Here is a 20,066-nt window from a genome sequence, read left to right as displayed (position 1 = left end):
TATAATATTGTTATAAAAATCTGTAGAGCTGGAGAAGACTAAAGGGACCCACTGATTATCAGTTCGCCGGACGTTATCGGCCTGTCAGTTATTCACAAGAGCTGACAATCACGACTAACTGGCAGGTCGATATCGTCCGGCAAACTGGTAAACAGTACCTATTGCCCCTTAAATACCTATTCAAGCCAAAGTGCGTTGTGCGAGGTAAGAGCCAGCCCCCCTGTCACCTAACGCAAACTTAATCTGTATACATAACCAACCAATCAAAAAATCAAAATCAAAAATATTTTATTGTATGGTTATGGGTTCTACGAGTACAGTCGGTACAGTTAGGTACTTATCTTAGATCTAAATTCAATGTAAAGTACATTTATTAACAAAAACAAAGCATGATATTAAGTGACATAAATTACCATATCATGTAATTTTACTTAATAATTATTATTATATAACAACAACAACATAATATTAATTACTTATTACATTATTATCATACTATTAATTACTAACATTATTGTGATTTACTAACTTAGTAAAAATTTATTTATGCTATAAAAGCATTGCTTGACTAACCAATCAAACTCTTTTTGAAAGGTAATGATGGCAGTTTCTTAAGGTCTGTGGGAAGCTTATTAAATATCTTTTCCTACTCCTCTACTGTTATCTGTCATTTATGCATTCATTAACACGAATATAAGAACATACATAAAAGATTTCAAGAAAAGTCTATATTGTCTATTCCTCATAAAAGCTCTTGTGCTTTTATAAGCTATAATGTTACTGCGATTAATGGCTACCAACCTAACAAAACCAAAACGAATACAGTTTTAAACTAAGTGCATTGCTGCCAACGTACAAAATATTCATTTGGTTGCATAGTAAAAATAATTACTTCATAAGTCAGAAACACGCATGTGACACCCGTAATATAGCAACACCCATAGACTACGAAGACCGCTTAGCGTTGCTTGTTAGTCTCCGTAGGCTACGGTGGCCAAAATTGAGAAAAAACTGTCAAAAAAATTAATTTAGCAAGTAGCAAGTACCAGGGCCTCATGAGTTACGAGGAGGTGTCGCGGACCGGCCGGCCGCGGCCCGGCGCGGGCCGGGCGCGGAACAAGGTATGCTCGCGCGTCCTGGCTATATACTTTTGCTGTAATTTGTTTACCTAAATTAAGATTTATTTTTGTTGACTCGTAGGAAAAATATTGTATGCAACGTTGTATAAGTAGGTCAAAAAATTCTCGTGGCGTATTCCTTTACAATGTTCGCCTACGCCTTCGGCTCCGGCTCACATTGTAACTCACGCCACTCGCCTTTTTTGACCCTTCTTATACAACTGTTGCATAAAATACTATTATACTCATGCATATAATGCTTTTTGAAAAGAGTGCTGATTTATGATTAGTGCGTATTATGTCGTACATATATTTGGTTCTGATTGCTTGAGTAGTAGATTTTTTTACGGGAAACAAATCCGGATTATTTTGTACAAATATGCAGACTTCATATATGTATGTATTCTATCGAATAATTTAGGCTTTCCAGGATAGGGTGCAGGGTGGATGGCGAGACTGAAAAGTACGACCCGAAGGATTACCTTGCTGAATATAAAAGGTTATTTAAAAAAAGTAATTTAGAGCTTGTGCTGTAAGATTGCCAGACAAAATTATACAGCTCAGGGGTATTTGCTTTGACTTGGTAAGTAAAGCGCCTCCGTCAACCGAGATAATGCATTTCAAACGTCAATGTTATAGAGAATAGTGTAAAAATTGTTATTTGTTTTACAAGGGGTCAGAGTTGTTGATTAATCGCTCGTGCTAATATTGATACCCGAGCAAGCGAAAGATACCAAGTGGAATCTTGAGCGAGAACTGGAATCTTGAGCATTGCGAGGGTTTCAAGGCACTAGGGGTAAACAAACTTTGCCTCCTATTGAAACAAAAATTTTCACCACATCAACGCTAGGCACACTAACTATGAAATATATAAAAAAAAAAACAAATTCAAATGCACGTCATAAAAAAAAACATTTAAAAGTCAATTCTACTAGCTAACAAGAAAACAACTCAAAATTTGTATTTGATTACTTTGCCCCATGCGTGGATAAAATGCAACTTTCTCAGTTTTTGAACAATCAAGAGGGCCTTCACCAGTTGGTGTGGTGAATAAATTATAAACTAGTTGCGTCCGTTCGCGTCTTTTCCTACGAGTACTAACAATATGGGTGGGTTTCAGTATAAGTACCTACCTGCATTTACATTTTGTAAAAAAAAATCGAAAAAAATTATTTATTTTTGGGACCCTTTTTTCCCTGTTGGGGTGGAAAGAGCTCGCTGTCTCTGTGGAAATAATCTCAGAAAGATTTTCACATTGAAGAAAACTAGCCTTTTTATAAAGAAATGCTAATTATTTGGCTTAGTTTCGAATGCGTGGCTTTATCAATGACTGGAACTATGTTTTTTTATACAAAGTTGGTAGCACTGTTGTCTAAACGTCATATGGCTGTCAGTGAAGTGTCGATAGTGTCATTGTCATTTGTTTTATTTATCACGAATATGTCGTGATTTATTGATAAAAAAATGATATAAAAGTTTATAAATCATAGTAAAAAGTAGCTGCAAATTTTGTGTAATTCTACAGACGCAAGCCATGGCCCTTCTTCCTCTTGGACATCTTTTATTAAAAACGACAAAATGTTACACGACAAGGCACGTACCGGTGCGAAAAATGATGTCGAAACAGTTAGTCTACCACCAGTTTGGAGATCCTTTGTGTGTTGTGAAGTTCCGGGAAGCTGCTATACCACAGCTAGGGGATCTGGAAGTGCTCGTCAGAATGCTAGCTGCCCCGGTCAACCCTGCCGATATAAACACCATACAAGGTATTACAGTAAACAGTTTAAGGTGTTATGTGCATATTTTCATAAAGTGCTTTTTGTGGTGTCGTTTTTTACTTTGTTGTATTTTTGTTGCATGAAGAGAAAACGTAAGGTATTTTCCTTTTTGTTTTGTATTCATTTAAGCATTTAGTTGGCTGCCTTACATCACATAATGTCATGACATTTTTATGTTGTTGTAGGAAAGTATCCAGTCAAGGTTGATCTGCCATCAATTGCAGGTAACGAAGGTGTGGGAATTGTAGAAGATGTTGGCAAAAAAGTTGAAGGCATTTGTCCAGGAAACAAGATTATTGTGACAAAACCTGTTCAGGGAACTTGGAGGAATTACGCCACATTCTCTAAAGATGTAGTCAGAGTTGTCCCAGATAATCTAGGCCTAGTTGAGGCCGCCACACTCACGGTCAATCCCTGCACGGCATACAGAATGCTGACTGATTTTAAACCAGTCAGAAATGGACTGGTTGTTATCCAAAATGGGGCCAATGGTGCCTGTGGACAAAATGTCATCCAACTATGTAAGGCATGGGGTGTGAAAAATATTGCTGTTGTTAGAAAGAGGCCTGACATAGATGATCTAAAGAAATTTCTGGAGGGCCTTGGGGCTACCCATGTACTCACAGAAGAGGAATTAAGAACCACAACTATATTCAAAGAAAAGGTTGTTGCCAAACCTACTTTGGCTCTTAATTGTGTGGGTGGAAAGAGTACCACAGACTTGTTAAGGCACTTGGAACATTCTGGTACCATGGTGACCTATGGAGGCATGTCTCGGGAACCTGTCACAATTCCAACTTCTGCATTTATTTTCAAGAACTTGTCTTTCTGTGGATTTTGGATGACAAAATGGAATGAAAAGGCTGATAAGGCAGCTAAAGAAGAAATGATGTGTGATATTGTTAATTTGATGTGTGACAAGAAATTGAAAGGTCCAGTTCATAAGCTGGTCAAATTTGACAACTTCCAGGAAGCCATTGGCAATGCCCTATCATCAAAAGGATTCACTGGATGCAAATATATCTTAGATTTTAGTTAGACCTTTAAGTATATGTTTATTTAGTTTATGTTGTGTAAGTAACACACAAGGCATAATTTATGTTTCACCATAAGCTTGTTTAAATAAAATTGATTATTTTTACATTTTTGTTTATTTATAGTCATAGTTCAAATAGTTTTAAAATGTGAAGTGCCTGCAGAGAAAATGGAGTTTCTGTGGTGTCACTGAAAATTAGGTAGAAATTTCTTCCACCTGAAGGCATTATCACCCTAATAAATGAGATAAGTATAGGTTTTGGCCCAATTTTAACTGAGACACTGCCCAGCAAAACTATCATTAAAAAGTACAGTGCTCACCTCAACCAGCAAATTTATTGCATTACTAGTGACTTGTACTGATTATATTACTTCTTTTTCAGGAGTGCATCCAGATTTGCCCTGCTTGCCCCATGTGCCTGGAGATGAAGGTGTTGGTGATGTGATGGAAATTGGCCGTAAAGTGACCTATGTAGAGCCGGGCCATAGAGTAGTCCTATCTTCCCGACAACTAGGATCATGGAGATACTATGGTATTTACAATGAAACTGATGTCCATAAAGTTCCTCCTAACATACCTTTAGCTGAAGCAAGTATGCTTACAGTAGCACCTGTTACTGCCTACAGGTTGCTACATGACTTCAAGCAAGAAAAACTATGTCCTGGACAATCTATTGTTCAAAATGGTGCTAATAGTGCTATCGGGCAAAGTGTCATACAGATTTGCAAAGCCATGGGAGTTAACACACTCAATATTGTTGCAAATCACTGTGGGTATGAATCTGTGAAAGAACACTTGTTAAGTTTAGGTGCTACAAAAGTTTATACCCTTGAAGAAGCTGAAGAATTGGCATGTTGTGGTCTAAGTTTTCAGCGACCAACATTAGCACTTAATTGTATAGGAGGGAGATATGAAGATGTTATGCTCATGCTTCTTGAACGCTGCGGAGACATGGTATACTATGGAGGGGCATACTGCCAACCGGTAAACCAATACATGCGCAATGATGTTTGGTTTCACAGGTTCCTATTGTCTAATTGGGATCAGAATACAACAAGTGTAGAAAAAGAATTCACATATAAATATATACAAGAGCTGATAGTAATGAGGAAGTTTAGAGCACCTATCTATGAACCTGTAATGCTTAAGTATTATGACTATGCTCTCAGGAATACATGTTATTGTGAAGCATTTTCGACCCTTAATTATGTGTTCGATTTTACATTGATTTAAGAGCGTAGCTATGTACTGAACTGACCCAACCAATAAGTCGTATGTAGTTGAATGCGTCCTTGTCATTTGAATTTCGAAAACTTCATTTTAAAGAAAATAAAATTTGACAAAAATTGCATAAAACGTAGTAATTTTCATTTGTAATGGTTGTAAAATTTTAATGTAGGTACCTAAATACTAATTTCTCTGTTTACTCTTTACACCATAATGATAGTGAACTTCAGGCGCATATCTCATGGAAAGGAAGCGTACGAATCCTTCCTAATGCACTTCAGCCACATGCGCGTTGCTGACCCTTAAGGCCAGGACACACCGGCGGTGTGGCTCGGCCTTTATTCTTACGAGTTTAAAAAACGTCCCAATATTAAATCTGACGTTAGAAGTTCCGTACGCTAAATTCGATTTAAAAGCTGACACTCAAAGTTGAAAATCCAATAACGCTCGATAGAAAAGCGCCACCGCCATCGTGTGATGGTGTGAATAAAAAATACACGGTTATTACATTACATTACAATATCTGTGAGACAGAGCTTTGCTCGGAAAACATATTGTAACTCAAAAATGCGCGTTTTCCCAGAGATAAGACCTTTCTAGATCGATTTTCCGCCCCAGAAAACCCCCATATACCAAATTTCATCGTAATCGTTAGAGCCGTTTCCGAGATCCCCGAAATATATATATATATACAAGAATTGCTCGTTTAAAGGTATATATAATAATAAGATACATTTGTGTCATTTAAACCCTTTTTAACGCGCGTTGTAAAAGCGCTCGTACGAATGAGGCTTTATAAGTTGTTAGGGCCTCATTTGCACGAGCGTTTTTAGAGCTTCACTCAATTTTCCGATCTATTGGGCCCAACAGACAGAGTGAAATGAAGCGAGAGTTAGAATATGCAACCCATAGAGGTACAATAATATAGAGACGAATTGAGGGAGGGGGGAGATGACCGAACGAGATGCTCTTACGAAACTTTCAGTAGGAGAAGCAGAGAAAGCGCTATTATTGTTGTCCTTTCAAATCCTGAGTAATGTCAAGGTTTTTTGTTGACCACCGTTTTTATGGTGTGTAACAATGGATCCAACCAAATTACGTAGGTTGTCTTGGGTATGGTGTCAGGTATGTTGAAATGTGTTTTTAATTTTGTCGCATTGCTCACGGGCGCACGCGGTATACATCTATACGATCCTACTATGTCGAAGTCGAACGAAACCCAATGTGACACTAGTGACAGCTCAGATAGCTGTCAAATTTAGAATAGCAAATCGATTGTTATTGTTACTGACTGAAATTTTGCAAAATATAGTATTTTGTTTATTTTTATTTCGATCGAATTCTGATATTAACCAATTCATAAACGGATAAATGACTTATAATTCACGTTTAGTCTTCGTGTTCCTTGTTTAACGTGTTATATACCGAAAACCGTTTGTTTCTTCGTCTTAGCTCGGTGACCAAAAATAAATTAAAATTTAAACTACAGTTTTTTTTTAATGATGGATAAAGAGAACTATGAAACATACGAATTCATGCCTGCACCTGGGAGTAGTGCAGAAGCGGAACCCTATCAGTTCTTTGTTGTGCAAGACGATGGGACGTTTCTTAGTAAGTTTTTACTCAATGATTATTTATATTTTATAAAAGAAGTGTTGGTTGGTATACATGATGTTGTAAAGTTAAAGATTTTTGCAGTACTAGTTGTAGTAATATTGTAATTCTTTGTATTATGTTATTCATTTTTTACCTGCAAAGTAACTCAATATTTGTCTTAAATCCTAAAAGTTTCTTTTTAATACTCTTTTGTAAATAATGTCATCTACGTCTATTTAAATAGTCTATCTAGCTACACACTTGTGACAAAAGAAATGGTCAATATTATGAAAATGAAATTAACTTTTTAAGCCATGGCTATGGCCATAGAGTAATAAGTAACAAGAGAGTCCTCATTCCATATATCAGTTTTGTTACCAAAAGGCTTATTATTTTCGTAGTCGACATCTATCTATTTATCTATCTATGATTTACAGTTAACAGACAAGTGCAATATGTGACACAAGTGCAAGACACCCAGGAAGTTCTAGAGGGAGAGCAAGCCTGCACCATGCTGGATGTGGCTCCACAGCAGTTCTATGTTGACATTGACACTACTACTGAAATGATCTCTGTACCAGGTACAATTCAATATCCACTCTGAATAGGTAACATGTGATGGTAATGATTTTGTTTATAAACTTGGTTTTAAGATATTAAAAATATAATTCTTTTGTGACTATTTTGGAGATAATTAATGAAAGAAATTCTTGTAGTTTTTTGTAATAATTCACAACAATCACATAGTAATTTATGTTTCCCCTTGACTCAATATTAAAATATAATTTGATATAAAATGTATAAACTATAAAAACCCGTTCGGGAATTCGTGGTTTTGTACATACATTTTTAAGCGCTGGAAATTGCGGTGTTATTGCACATAATGTTTTATAGATTTTATTTTGATTCAACACATTTTTTTAATTTTATATTTCACTTGTTTTCACAGACCAGTTCAGCATACCAGAAGGAACCAACAACTTGTATGCTAACAGCTACCTTTTGCAACCTGAAACTGAGGCTCCTGTAGATCAGGTATTTCTCCTTACACCTATTGTATAGATATATTATAGTATGATAGATGTTTGAGCATTGTAACCATAACGGACTCTTCATAACTACTAAACTGGTTAAGGCACTAAACCAATTGTTGGTAAAAATAAACTGGTTGGTACAAGCTATTGATTAACTTTTAATGAAACGTTAAAAATATGTGAAACTGCAGGTTCAAAATTTACTAACTATTTTTTCATCACTTGTTAAAATTTGATGTAGGTAGGTACTTGTGTAACACAATTTTTTTTTTCATAGCCTATTTTGTGACCCACTGCTGGGCAAAGGCCTCACCTTTCTTCCGCCACTCATCATGGTTTGGTGCATGTTCCCACCAGTCACTGCAAAATGCGTCAAGGTCATCCAGCCATGTCTTTTTTGGTCTGCCTCTACCCTGGTTAACTGTCTATTCGGTAGCCAATTTGGCCCACCAGCCCGGGTACATGTTAGCGTGAAGCTTAGCGGCCTTAACACCCACATCTACAATACCAGTTCTAGAGCCCAGTTCGGTCTTCCTAGCCCAATCGGTTCTCCAAACTCCTAGTATGCTGCGCTCCATTGCTCGCTGGCAAATAATGACCAAGATTGGCAGGATACACATGTCGACGAGTTTGCGCTTTAGTGTCAGTGGAAGGTTGCCCTTCATGGACGAGAAGCTCTTCCAGGCGTTTTCGATGCGTTAATCGATTTCTTTTGTCTGCCTGTAGTCAAAGGATGCTATCCGGCTCAAGTATATGTTTTCATCAACAACAAAATAAAATAAAATGAAAGTTAGTCAAAATTATTATTCAACACTAAGTAAATTAAGTAAAAAATGTTTTAACTATTTCAGGTAAAAGTTGAACTAAAACCAATCTTGCAAGCAGATAATTCTGTCATTGAAACTAATAAGCAGGATGTTTTGGCAGGAAATAGTTTAACAGAGGTAAGCAATTCAAATAATTACAATACTTGACGTGGCGAATGATGATTCGTATGAGAGTTCTTCAAAGTCACTTTTGGGTAGACTTAATTTAAAAATATATTGAAGAAACAGGGTTTTACCGTATTTTTATTACCTAATTGATACATTTCTAAATAAAAATGGTAAAGTACCAAAAAAAGTCTAAAAACATTGAGCATGGTAAAAGTTTTACCTACAACAAAGTAAAACATAGTTATAAAATTAATATGTTTAAACATTTATGACTTCGTTAAAGAACAACAGTAAAACTGTTCAAGGGCAATTTATTATGTTACTATGTGTTTTGCCAATTGGAAGAAACATACATTTCAAAGTGAGTGTTTATGAATAATAACATAAGTAGCCATACCATGAGGTGACACTTGACGTTTACGTTAGCCACTGTGTAAACTCTATTGCAGTCCATCACACTCGCACTGATTTATTGGTGCGATAGAGAGGGAATGCGATCATGTTCACGCAGTCGCAAACGTTAATGTCGAATGCCAACTCGTGGTCCAGCTAAATATATAACATTCTTGTGTTTACAGATAACTCTGACAGATGAGCAGTATCATATATTAGAACAGAAAGGTTGGATCTTACTAGAAACTAACGAGAAGGTGTATGTCCTAGACACTTTAGGGCTACATGACATAACTAATAATGAAAGTAAGTTATTTCTTTAATACTTACTAAAGCAGAGACTCTTTTTATATAGACTTCGTACATTGACCCGCCTGTTATCACTATTGCACGCGGATAATTATATTGCTGTCAACTGTCAAGCTCGCACAGTGACATTGACCACCGGCATTATAAGCAGGACAGCAATATAAATGGAAAGCGTCTCTGCTTTAGCTACGATATTATTGGCTATGGTTTCATTGCACCTTAATTTTCGTTCCAATTACCAAAATTTCTAGATCTCAAAACGGTTGAGGTCATATTCATGCTTCTACTCATTTGCATTTGTTTCGAGCGAGGCCGAGGGCGCCATAACCTTTGGCCTATCCTGTATTAGATGGCGCCACTTTTTGATATTTAACAAATTTAACACATATCAGTGAAAGAATAAGGATCAAAGTCAAATGGCGTTCTATAAGTTGTAATCATGTGTCGAAAGATGGTAGTAAATTTGCTGTGGCTACAAAGTTTTATTTGACAATCCACCTCTATTTCAAATTATCTTTGCTATATTCTGTGCCAAAAGTATGGTAATAAATAAATAATGATGGACTCAGAAGTCAAATATTTGCTATAAACAATTTTCTGCGTTTTTTCACGTCGCCAGTAAATGATCATAGAATTTTGTAATTGCAGAATTAATACAAAAACTTAAAACAGAAGATACCGCTCCTAATAGTATATCTGAAGCCAGGGTAACTGAAACTGAACCCGGGTAAGTAATATCTGAGTTCACCACAAATTATTGAAAATTTATATTTTTCTTTGATATAAGGGTAAGTAATACGTGTAAGTGTGGGCAGCCTTCATATTTGGGCCTGTTTAAAAATTAATTAGTGTTTATTGCGAGTTCATAAATTCGCTTCTATTTAAACGCAGGTAGTAAATAGCAAATGTATTAAAGCCTGACCAGAAATATATGAACATTGTCAAGAGGACGTTGTTATTCTAATGTATAGGGTGACAGTTCTGTTTAGTATGAAAAATTTAGTTCCAATGAAATTCCGCAATATGGCGCGTGATCATATATTACTGGTCAGGCTTTAATTCGTAACAGTTACCCGTATAAGCGTATGACACACCCGTATTTACCTTAGGTAAAATGGATTGTGGGTAATAGAGATAGGAACAGATGGACCGGAACTTTAGTTTTGGGACTTAGCAATCTACAGTCAGCTGCAGGGATATTGACCCTCCTTGTATACAAAGTTCTATCTAGGTAGAGGGATATTATTTGTATCTGCTTCGCTCGTCTCATTAGTTTTTCGTTTATTTCTTAATTCTTATTTCGTATCATTCTGTTTTCGTCACTCGTTCTTTACACGTCTTGTTCCCTCTTTGTCACTATCTTCTTTGGCAATAGTCTTTCACTTGTCTTTCTTTTAATGTCTTATTCGTTTTTCGACATGGTCTTCTTTAGTCTCATTCATCATTTGTCGGTTTCGTTTTTTATCTCATTGACGTTTTCGCCGAAAATAATTTGACTAATTCGGTTCTGGACACATTCGTATTTAGTCTCTTTTGTTTTTGATTGTATTCTGAATTCGTCATATTCGTTGTTCGTCTCAATCGCTATTTGTCAGTTTTGTGACTATTGTTTCATATGAATATAATTTCATTAAGCTATTGCAAATATCGTGTTCAATACCTATTTCCTAAATAATATTACCTGTAAATGTCTCTAAATCAAATACTATAATGATTATCACAAAAAAATACACGAACGAGAACGGGACGGGTAGCAAATGCACCCAAAAACGAACGAGACGAATTGCCAATGAGAGCAAAAAAGTGAGTGACGAAAAACGAGTATGACTAAATATAACTTGCGAATAACACGTAAAACGAGAAAGCAAAACAACTAATGAAGACCTAGGAAGACCGTGACGAAAAACGACGAAGACGTCTTAAGAAAGAGACTAGTTAGATACTTTTACTAAAGTAGATCATGATAAAAAACGAACAAGACAAATACAGAACGAGTGACGAATACAGAATGATTAAAAAATAAGAAATAAACGAAAAACTAATGAGACCAGCGATAATGATACCCAACCATTTCTACAGCTGACAACTAATTGTACATAAATGAGGCACGCGACTTTGTGTGGTGATTTTCAATCTCTCTAACGAAATTTATGGCTTAATTTATTTTGTTTTAGCTTGTTAAAGATAGAGTATCCACCACTAAGCGAAATGGATATGGAGAAACTGAATTGTGCCCAGAATGAAAGCAAGGTAGAACTAGTAGAAGATACATCAGATTTAGCTTTAATGGTGGATGACAATATTGATAATAAAGGTTGGTGAGCTTCGTGCAAAACGAGTTACTATCTCCTCAATTCTACGAAAATGTCTCACGGAAGTTTTCACTTTTAACTGACAATTTCTAGACATTAGTACAAAAATATAAGGTTCACTTTCTGCTTTATCCAATAACTTAGTAAAAGTTTATACTGGTTTCCAGATCCGAATAACCCTTTCAAGTAATTATTAGGGAACCACCCCACCAACCCGCAATCCACCCCTATATTTAATTTGAACCTTGTTGTATATTGTATTGGGATGAATTATGTACGTTCCAGAAAATAATGAAACAAAAGAAATGCTCAGTGATTTGACTTTTAGTTTTTTTTTTATTAATATTTATTACTGTGAATTGTATAAAATTATTTGTTTGCAGATCAAGAAATTGAGAAATCTCAATGGGAAGAGAAACCTATCGCAGAGAAAACTGACACTCGTAATAAACCGGTGGAAAACCTTTACTCCGGGGTTTGCGATAACTGGAAAGATGAGAATGTTTTACGAATACGCACTGACTTCTGTCTAAAAGGTAAACTAAACAAGATGCCGTAAAGCTACCAAAATAGTCCTATAATAAAATTATGGTAAACACTATGACTATGACTCGTAATTAATCATCATTCTCAATCTTGGGTTCTTTGGTTTTTTTTTGGGTTGGTTTTCTTCCATTTATAAAAATATATTACGACATTCAAGTAATGGTCACACCTGAACGAATGATAATGTCATACGATTTCTTATATCAAATAGTACAAGAAGCTTGCACAATTTTAAATGTTACTGTACTGCTTGATGCCCTTGATGCTATGAAGGTAAGCGCTGAACTTGAGTTTACTTTGGGGCGTATTACCTGTGTGTTTCTCAGAATTTATGTACGAATTACGCATTATTTCTTATTGAGCTTAGGTTGGTTAACACTTCAATGTGTATCCCGTTTCCCATTTCATGTATCCCGAAGTCCATGAAATAATTTATAAAATTTTTAATTTCAGATATTCCATATAAGATTATATTAGGAAAAACTAAAAATGGAAAGAGGCTGGTTTGCCGGGTCATCAAATCAGACGAAAATGTTGCCAAAGAAACTCAACATTCCGATGCAGACTTAGATAGCATTTCTGACTCGATTGGTTCTAGCGATTTGGGTAAATAACTACGCCGTAACTTAGATTAAATGACCAAAATTCCTGAGTAAATTTCGACTTATCTTTAAGAAGAACTGTTATACCATGCTCTACTAATATACTTAGTAAGTAGATAGCCCATTATGGAAAGGGTTTATAACTATCATAAAAGTCATGTTTTATTAATGTATACCATAAAACCTGAGTTTTAAGAGTGACACATTACAAGCAAGCATTACAAAGAGTGACAAGAAATAGTTGGTCCACCCGCATAACTGCCCTTTTATAGTTGCTTAGACCCTTTGAATGCATACGGTGCATCAATGTAAACCTTGTCGGAATTCACGAAGGTTAATATTGGGTTGGGCTGTAGCCGCCCTCGTCAGTTGACGTCATTGGCTTAATTTTTTTTTTCAGCGTATATAATTCACAGGCTAACAATATCGTAACCTAACACATTGTTTCAGGCGACGACAAATTAGACAGCATATTCAGGATGTGCTTCACGGAGAGCACCGTGAAATACAGCACCGAGGACGTGGCGTTCGCCGAGAAGGTCATCAGGAACCTGGTGCGGCTGCCGGCGGTCAAGCCCGCTGTGGCCAACCGGAACGTGCTCGTTACTAAGGTAAATAGACCGCGAGCCAGGAACAATTTCTATGACCAATCGCCTCCCGGCTGAAAACTCGTGTAGTGGTTAACGGCTAGGTATGACGAATCCTCGTGGACGTCAGCTGCCGGTCCATTGGTGGGTTGAGGAATGGCAGCCACCGAAACACGTAAAACAAAAAAAAAATTGTCATCGCCTCCCGTTTGATACTTTGTCAAATGATAGTTCAGATACTGTTGTTAATTAAAAAAATCGTCAGCCGGTTATATCGCGGGGGTAAAAACATCAGCTGGTCGCATGAACATGTAAAAAATAAGCGCTATACCTTTTATGATAGCAAAAACAAATCATGAAACGTTGCATGTAGCATTTCATCAGCCGTAATCGCCTAAAAAGCCATCAACGGATTACGCAATTAACACATTACGCATACTTTGCCGCACATAAAGTGGTAGGCGCATATTACATGTTCATTTTACAGCTGGCGGTCATTCCACCGCGATAGAACCGGCTGACGGTTTTTTAAGTTTTAAACAGCATCTAAACTATCATCTGACAAAGTATCAGCCGAAAGGCGACGACTGACGAAATATACTCCTGGCCCGCGGTCTAAAACTAGCCGGCATATTCAGGATGTGCTTCACGGAGAGCACCGTGAAGTACAGGGCCGAGGACGTAGTGTTCGCCGAGAAGATCATCAGAAACCTGGTGCGGCTGCCGGCGGTCAAGCCCGCTGTGGCCAACCGGAACGTGCTCGTTACTTAGGTAAACTAGAAGGCATATTCAGATTTTGCTTCACGGAGAACACCGTGAAATACAGTGCCCGGCGATAAATATTGCACATCGGTCTTTGGAGAAAGACTGCTAAATTCGACTTCGTGGAGCGTTTTCACAGACAACATTTGTATCTTTTGCCCACCTTTTACCGTAAAGGCTGGCGTCCACTAGGCTCGCCGAGGAGAATCGCCGTAATTCGCCTTCTAAACATTGACTATGAAACTGCGTCTATTGACGAAGAGCCTCGGCGCGTGGAATTTACCATTCATAGTAAATGTATAGAAGGCGAATTATACGAATCGATGTCAAATTTATCATCATTGTTATATTTATCATCGATCGATTTGACGTACAGTCAAAAAATTTATACTGACCCATGGTTGATGGACGGTTGCCACTGAACTCGCCAGTATGCGAAAATCGTCGTAAATGGTCAATTGCCCATTTACAAAACTTTGCCTTCATAAATTTATCACCGGGTACTACGCCAAAAGCCATCAAGAATCTGAGACGACTCGTCTTGGTATTTCAGTATTTACGTTTTCGTCTATTGTAACCAAGGCTGACATAGATTAGGACACTTAATGATGCCCTCTCAAGAGGCAGCCTTACAGGCGAGTATTAGCTTGCGTGCTAGATATAATCAAAGCGAATTTGGAATAGAGGTGAATTGTTAAAGGAAACTTTGTAGCCACAGTAAATTTACTGCCATCTTTCGAAGGTATGGCGGCATCATTACGAGCGGTGGAAATGGATGCTCTCCGACAACCGTGCGTGCGGCGGCCGCCATTTTTAATATGGAAAACTTTCCGCCTGGCAGCTGCGCGCCGCACGGCGCGAAATTTTAAAATATTGATTTACCGCCCGAGGGATTATTTGATATCCAAGGGAACAAAGTTGTAGTTTAGTTTTCTAACTATAAGAAAATGTGGACTCGTGGTTAAAATAGTGGAATCTTAAGCGCCGTGGGGCAAGGCACACAAATGTAGTGAAACGACTAAAAATTTGCAATTAGTTACTTTTTTTATAATAAAGAAAATATACTCTGGAATTTTTTTCTGACCAACAAGTCTGATTCCAGGTAGTGGTGACACATGAAGATGCAAATCTTATAGAGAGCCTGCCCACGCTGGTGACTGGAGAAGTGGTGTCCACGGATAATAAAACTTGGCGATTCGTTCACCGGCCAGAATTATACGCCACTGCGAAAGATGGTAATCATAACTACCACGTCCCAGAGACAGGATTAGAAAGTTTACATGACAGCGAGTATTTTAAACGTGGATATTAGCGCTACTACCGCTTTTTCACCCTCATTTTTATGGTTCCGTAGTCTAGGAATCCTTATAGTTTCGCCATGTCCGTCTGTCTGTCCGACCGCTGCTTTGCTCCGTGATCGTTAGGGCTCAGGAACAAACCTATACTATTTCGTCACCTTCTTAACTTGTCGTTGTTGTCATATGGTCCACAGTTCTGATTCACTAACATTCCTATATCGTCACTTGCCTATCTTGTCCACATTGCTGGCATTAATGGGGGTCAAAATGACATTCCAACAAAACTTTAGTTGGAAGAAGTAATAGAGTCACACCAAGATAAGCTGGCAGCCCAGCCTGTGCAAGTGTTAAGCAAACGTCATAATTTCATAGAAGTTTGACGGTTAACCTTTTGACCGCCACCGTCGGCTATGGCCGACATCTGAAATACTTGCCAAGGACGCCAACGACGGCTACAGCCGACAGTTTCGCCAATGCAATAGGGACTAACGCGCGACTCCGTAAAGTTCAATTTCGTTTAAATAATCGTGATCGCCTGCGTCCGGGGCACGGCAAATTCCTTCGCTGTCTGGCGTTCAAGAGGTTAAAATAACACTTGCACTGTCTAGCAGTGTTTGCCGAAACGTTAATACAATTGACCATTAACCCTTACAATTTGAACCGTAAACTGTAACCGGTTGCCACTGCCTTTACGGTTGCCATTACCAAAATCGCTGTCAACTTATCGTCTGACTCTCGTAGTAAATGAAAAGTGCAGAAGTTGTCTTATTAGAAGGCAGTCAGGATAATGGATGGTACAATAATGTTGTTGAGTTGCCACTGTGTCAAAGGAATGTAGACGATCTGGGACTGTAGTCAAGACTTAATAGTTACTATTATGTTTGGGAGAGGACACTGGCTTTTGTAACACAGGGACTTCCACACTAAAATGTACTTCCCTTAATGCCAATAAAACTTATTTTTATTTAAAAAAAAATTGTAGTAGTAGATTTAAGGTGACGAAATAGGATTGTGTAAGCGGTTTTGAGCCATCGTTAGCGCTAGAATGAAATTTGATATGGGTATATTAAACAGTTACGCCGATAAAGTCGGGAAAACTAGAAAAAAAATTAGGGGACCCATCCTCTACAAGAAAACGGGTTCAATTCTTTTTTCGCTTCAATCATATAGTGTGGGGTGTCGTTGGATAGGTCTTTTGAAACGAATATGGATCTTCAAGAACCATTTTTTATGAACATAGTATTTTCAGAAATAATCGCTCTGAAAGTAAAAAAAAAAAGGCTTTGCACCTTAGCTGCTCAAAGTAAACTTTGCTGATAGTAAAAAGTGGAATACAAAATGAATGGTTCCGTCTAACGATGGAAGACTACTGAGGAAAATGAAATCAACTTTATGTAATTTAAATAAGGTCGCATATCGAATGGACTAATACTATTAAATAAATTTCATTACAGAACTCTCACAAGCACTAGACAACTACACTGGAGTGGACCACAATTTTCTGCACATTCACATCCACGAGATTCGACTGCAAGACATTGTGCGGACGTCGGTCACTTTGAATAAACGACGTGAGTTATATTACTATTAGCAAAGATAATTTGAAATAGAGGTGTATTATCAAAGAAAACTTAGTAGCCACATAAAATTACTGCGATCTTTCGACACATTATTAAAACTTTTAGAACGCCATTTGACTTTGATCCAATGATATGTGTTAAATTTGTTAAATTAAAGAAGTGGCGCCGTCTTACCGGGCACAACCTAAAGGTTACGGCGCCATCGCTCGAAACGATGCTGTCATAGCTTTGGCCTTTGATCTATTAGATGGTGCCACTTTTTGTTATTTAAAAAAATTAACACATACCAGTAAAATAATAAGGATTAAAGTCAAATGGCGTTCTAAAAGTTTTAACCATGTGTCGAAAGCTGGCAGTAAATTAATCTAGCTACAAAGTTTTCTTTGACAATACACCTCTATTACAATTTCTCTTTGCTACTGGCAACTTCTTCCGCTTAGAAGTCGTTAAATTGGCACTCGAGGTTGCATATCAGGCCTTTTCGGCCACACATATATCGTATGCGAGCTAAACCTTGCATGCGAAAAGGAATTATGTCCGAAAATAACCAAAACAATCAAGGCAATCTCTAGATTTTTCTTATCTAGCATTTTTCTCTACAGTGTATAGCTTATTAGCTTAGGTATGCCTTATGTTTTTGGTTTAACAGTGCAAAGGCTACAACTATACGAAAAAAGTCTACGTAGATTGTTGCTGCTTGTGTATAAACACGTTCTTATTATTTTGGTTTGAATACAAAAACGTATACATTTGAATCTAGGCTACGTAGCACAATAAATTACTTAAAATAATAGCATTTCCACCTCAGGTCTGGAACTATCAAGCACGCAGCATTCAGAAAGGATATTTATACCAGCTCTGCCGCTGAATGCCTCCACCGATGCAGAGCCGGAGAACACCATGTTCGGCTACGCCTGTGGCACCTGCGCAGCGATATTCAGATCAGAGAGCGATCTCAACACACATCGAGAGGTAATATTATACCCACACCGTAAAACCACCCAATTACAATCCAAAATCTCCTAAGAAGTTTCAAAACTAACTGGTATATCTTCGTTTAGATGTGATTCATTATTATGAATTGGATGACTCAGTTCTGGGGCAAAACATTTTCATAAATGTGAGAAAAAACCATAGGTAAAACCAAATACAACTTTAATCGCATGTTTTGAATTTGTCGACCATAGTTGTAGCAAAGAGCTATTGATTGTAATAAAGAGGTAAAGTCTAAGAAATAAACGTGCCATATGTTTTATGGTCACTGAATTGTCAAACGTCAATTTGTGACAATCAGAGTTACGAAATTCGAAGCACGAAAATGTCTTACTTAATACATCGTACTAAATAGTTGTATCTTTTATTGTAGTATTAGACTGTATAGTTGGGTTACGGCAGTGGGGCTCCTCCTTTCGGTTTTTCCCGGCTCTGTTCGGCTCAGCATTGCTCCGAGCAATTATTAGGGTTGGCACAACTTGACGTCCCTGTACGTGCGCGACCACAGATAAAATAATGACTTCAATTTTGACAACCCTAAGTGACCGAAAGGGATAGTGTCATACATTAGAAAGGAACAGCATATTTCGTCCTTGAATCGCCTTCAAACTTCGGTTTTGTAGGAAGTGTCATTTCTGTACGGTAGTACTATTATTTATTCTGTGATTACGGTGCAGTCACAATATTATTTGTAGAGCCATAAGAGCGTGATATACGAGTATGCATATTTTTGCGGCCTTCGAAGAGTAACATGTTATTGCAGGTGACTTTACCTATACAATCGAGCGGAATATAGGTACACAGACATTATATAGTACAGTCACGTCTGAAAATATCGGTACGAAAAATTTGCCAAAAATATGTATACACTACCTTAATATATGGGCAATAAAGTCGTGTATACATATTTTTGGCACTTTTTCGTATCGACATTTTCAGACGTGACCGTACAAGAATATTATTGCAGCATTGACAGATGATAAGATGACGCTATACGATCTAGAGAGTTTCGCCTGCGCTTTAATGCCTGCAAGTATAATATAAAAATTTCGTTTTTCTTTCAGACGCATAAAATGGACACTGATGACAAATTGACCATAGACACTCTAGAAGAAAATTACAACAAAAATGGAATCCTTGTTCTATCCGGTAATTCAGTTTACGAAAATTATTGTTTCGAATATAGTATCCACGAACATTCCCATTAAAAAAAACCGTTATATTTATATAACATGTTATTCTTTTTCAGATCCCCTCAATAAAACTAGAACGTTTGCCTGTATGCAATGTAACGCAAGTATCATAATTAATGTAACCAGTTTCTATAAATATGTAGTTTTAATTTGAATAGTAGGTAATCATTCGGATAGCGAGAGTATTTAAAAAAAAAACGACTGCGACGCCTGCCCAGCGGATTTGGGCCACATTCATAGTTATTTCACATGTAAAGAAAAGTATGAAAAAATTGGCCCCTCAAAACATGTTGTTCGTAGCACGTTGAAACGTAGCCAAAAGTATACAATTCCTAGCTTAACCATTATTCAGGCTGCACAGATCTAAAAGGTTAGACAAGAATAATATTTTCAAAACTAGTTTCGTTTTGATGAATCATTTCAAGGAGATTCACTTTTAGTAAACATGAAATCTAAATTAAACTTTAAGAATAAGTACTAAGGTTTAAATTATATTGTCACTATTTATTTCATCGATAAGCCATACCAAAATACGACGCCTTTTTTCACACTTATATTTTTTACAGGCCAAGTTCCAAAGGTTAAACAACTGTCAGAGACATGTGAAAACCCACATGGCGCCCGTGGACAGCGAAAACCCAGATGCCAAGAAAAGGGTATACAAATGTAAAATATGCTACAGTTTCTTTCACCATGCTCCCACGCTGTTGAAACATATTATGAAGAGCCATATTAAAGTGGATAAATAATTTAAAAAAGCTTGTTTT

General features: G+C 37.2%; 2 protein-coding genes across 2 annotated transcripts; both read left to right on the top strand.

Moving 5' to 3' along the window:
* The first annotated feature begins 1,562 nt into the window (after positions 1 to 1,562).
* Positions 1,563 to 4,037, top strand: LOC133526165 (enoyl-[acyl-carrier-protein] reductase, mitochondrial). The gene is made up of 2 exons (XM_061862651.1): positions 1,563 to 2,884; positions 3,082 to 4,037. The coding sequence occupies exons 1-2, from the start codon at positions 2,653 to 2,655 to the stop codon at positions 3,933 to 3,935; spliced, it is 1,086 nt and encodes a 361-aa protein (XP_061718635.1). The 5' UTR covers positions 1,563 to 2,652; the 3' UTR covers positions 3,936 to 4,037.
* Positions 4,038 to 5,966: 1,929 nt separating this feature from the next.
* Positions 5,967 to 20,057, top strand: LOC133526164 (uncharacterized). Its single transcript, XM_061862650.1, has 16 exons — positions 5,967 to 6,770; positions 7,193 to 7,336; positions 7,705 to 7,790; positions 8,641 to 8,733; positions 9,303 to 9,423; positions 10,075 to 10,153; positions 11,601 to 11,740; positions 12,122 to 12,274; positions 12,738 to 12,890; positions 13,337 to 13,497; positions 15,338 to 15,470; positions 16,988 to 17,104; positions 17,922 to 18,085; positions 19,171 to 19,255; positions 19,356 to 19,399; positions 19,866 to 20,057. Exons 1-16 carry the CDS (start codon positions 6,659 to 6,661, stop codon positions 20,046 to 20,048), a joined length of 1,968 nt encoding a protein of 655 aa, XP_061718634.1. The 5' UTR covers positions 5,967 to 6,658; the 3' UTR covers positions 20,049 to 20,057.
* The last annotated feature ends 9 nt before the right edge of the window (positions 20,058 to 20,066 follow it).

The sequence above is a fragment of the Cydia pomonella genome, chromosome 16, assembly GCF_033807575.1.
Source record: "Cydia pomonella isolate Wapato2018A chromosome 16, ilCydPomo1, whole genome shotgun sequence".
NCBI lineage: Eukaryota > Metazoa > Arthropoda > Insecta > Lepidoptera > Tortricidae > Cydia > Cydia pomonella.
Note: the sequence above shows the minus strand (reverse complement) of the source record. Positions and strands in the feature narration are given on the sequence as shown.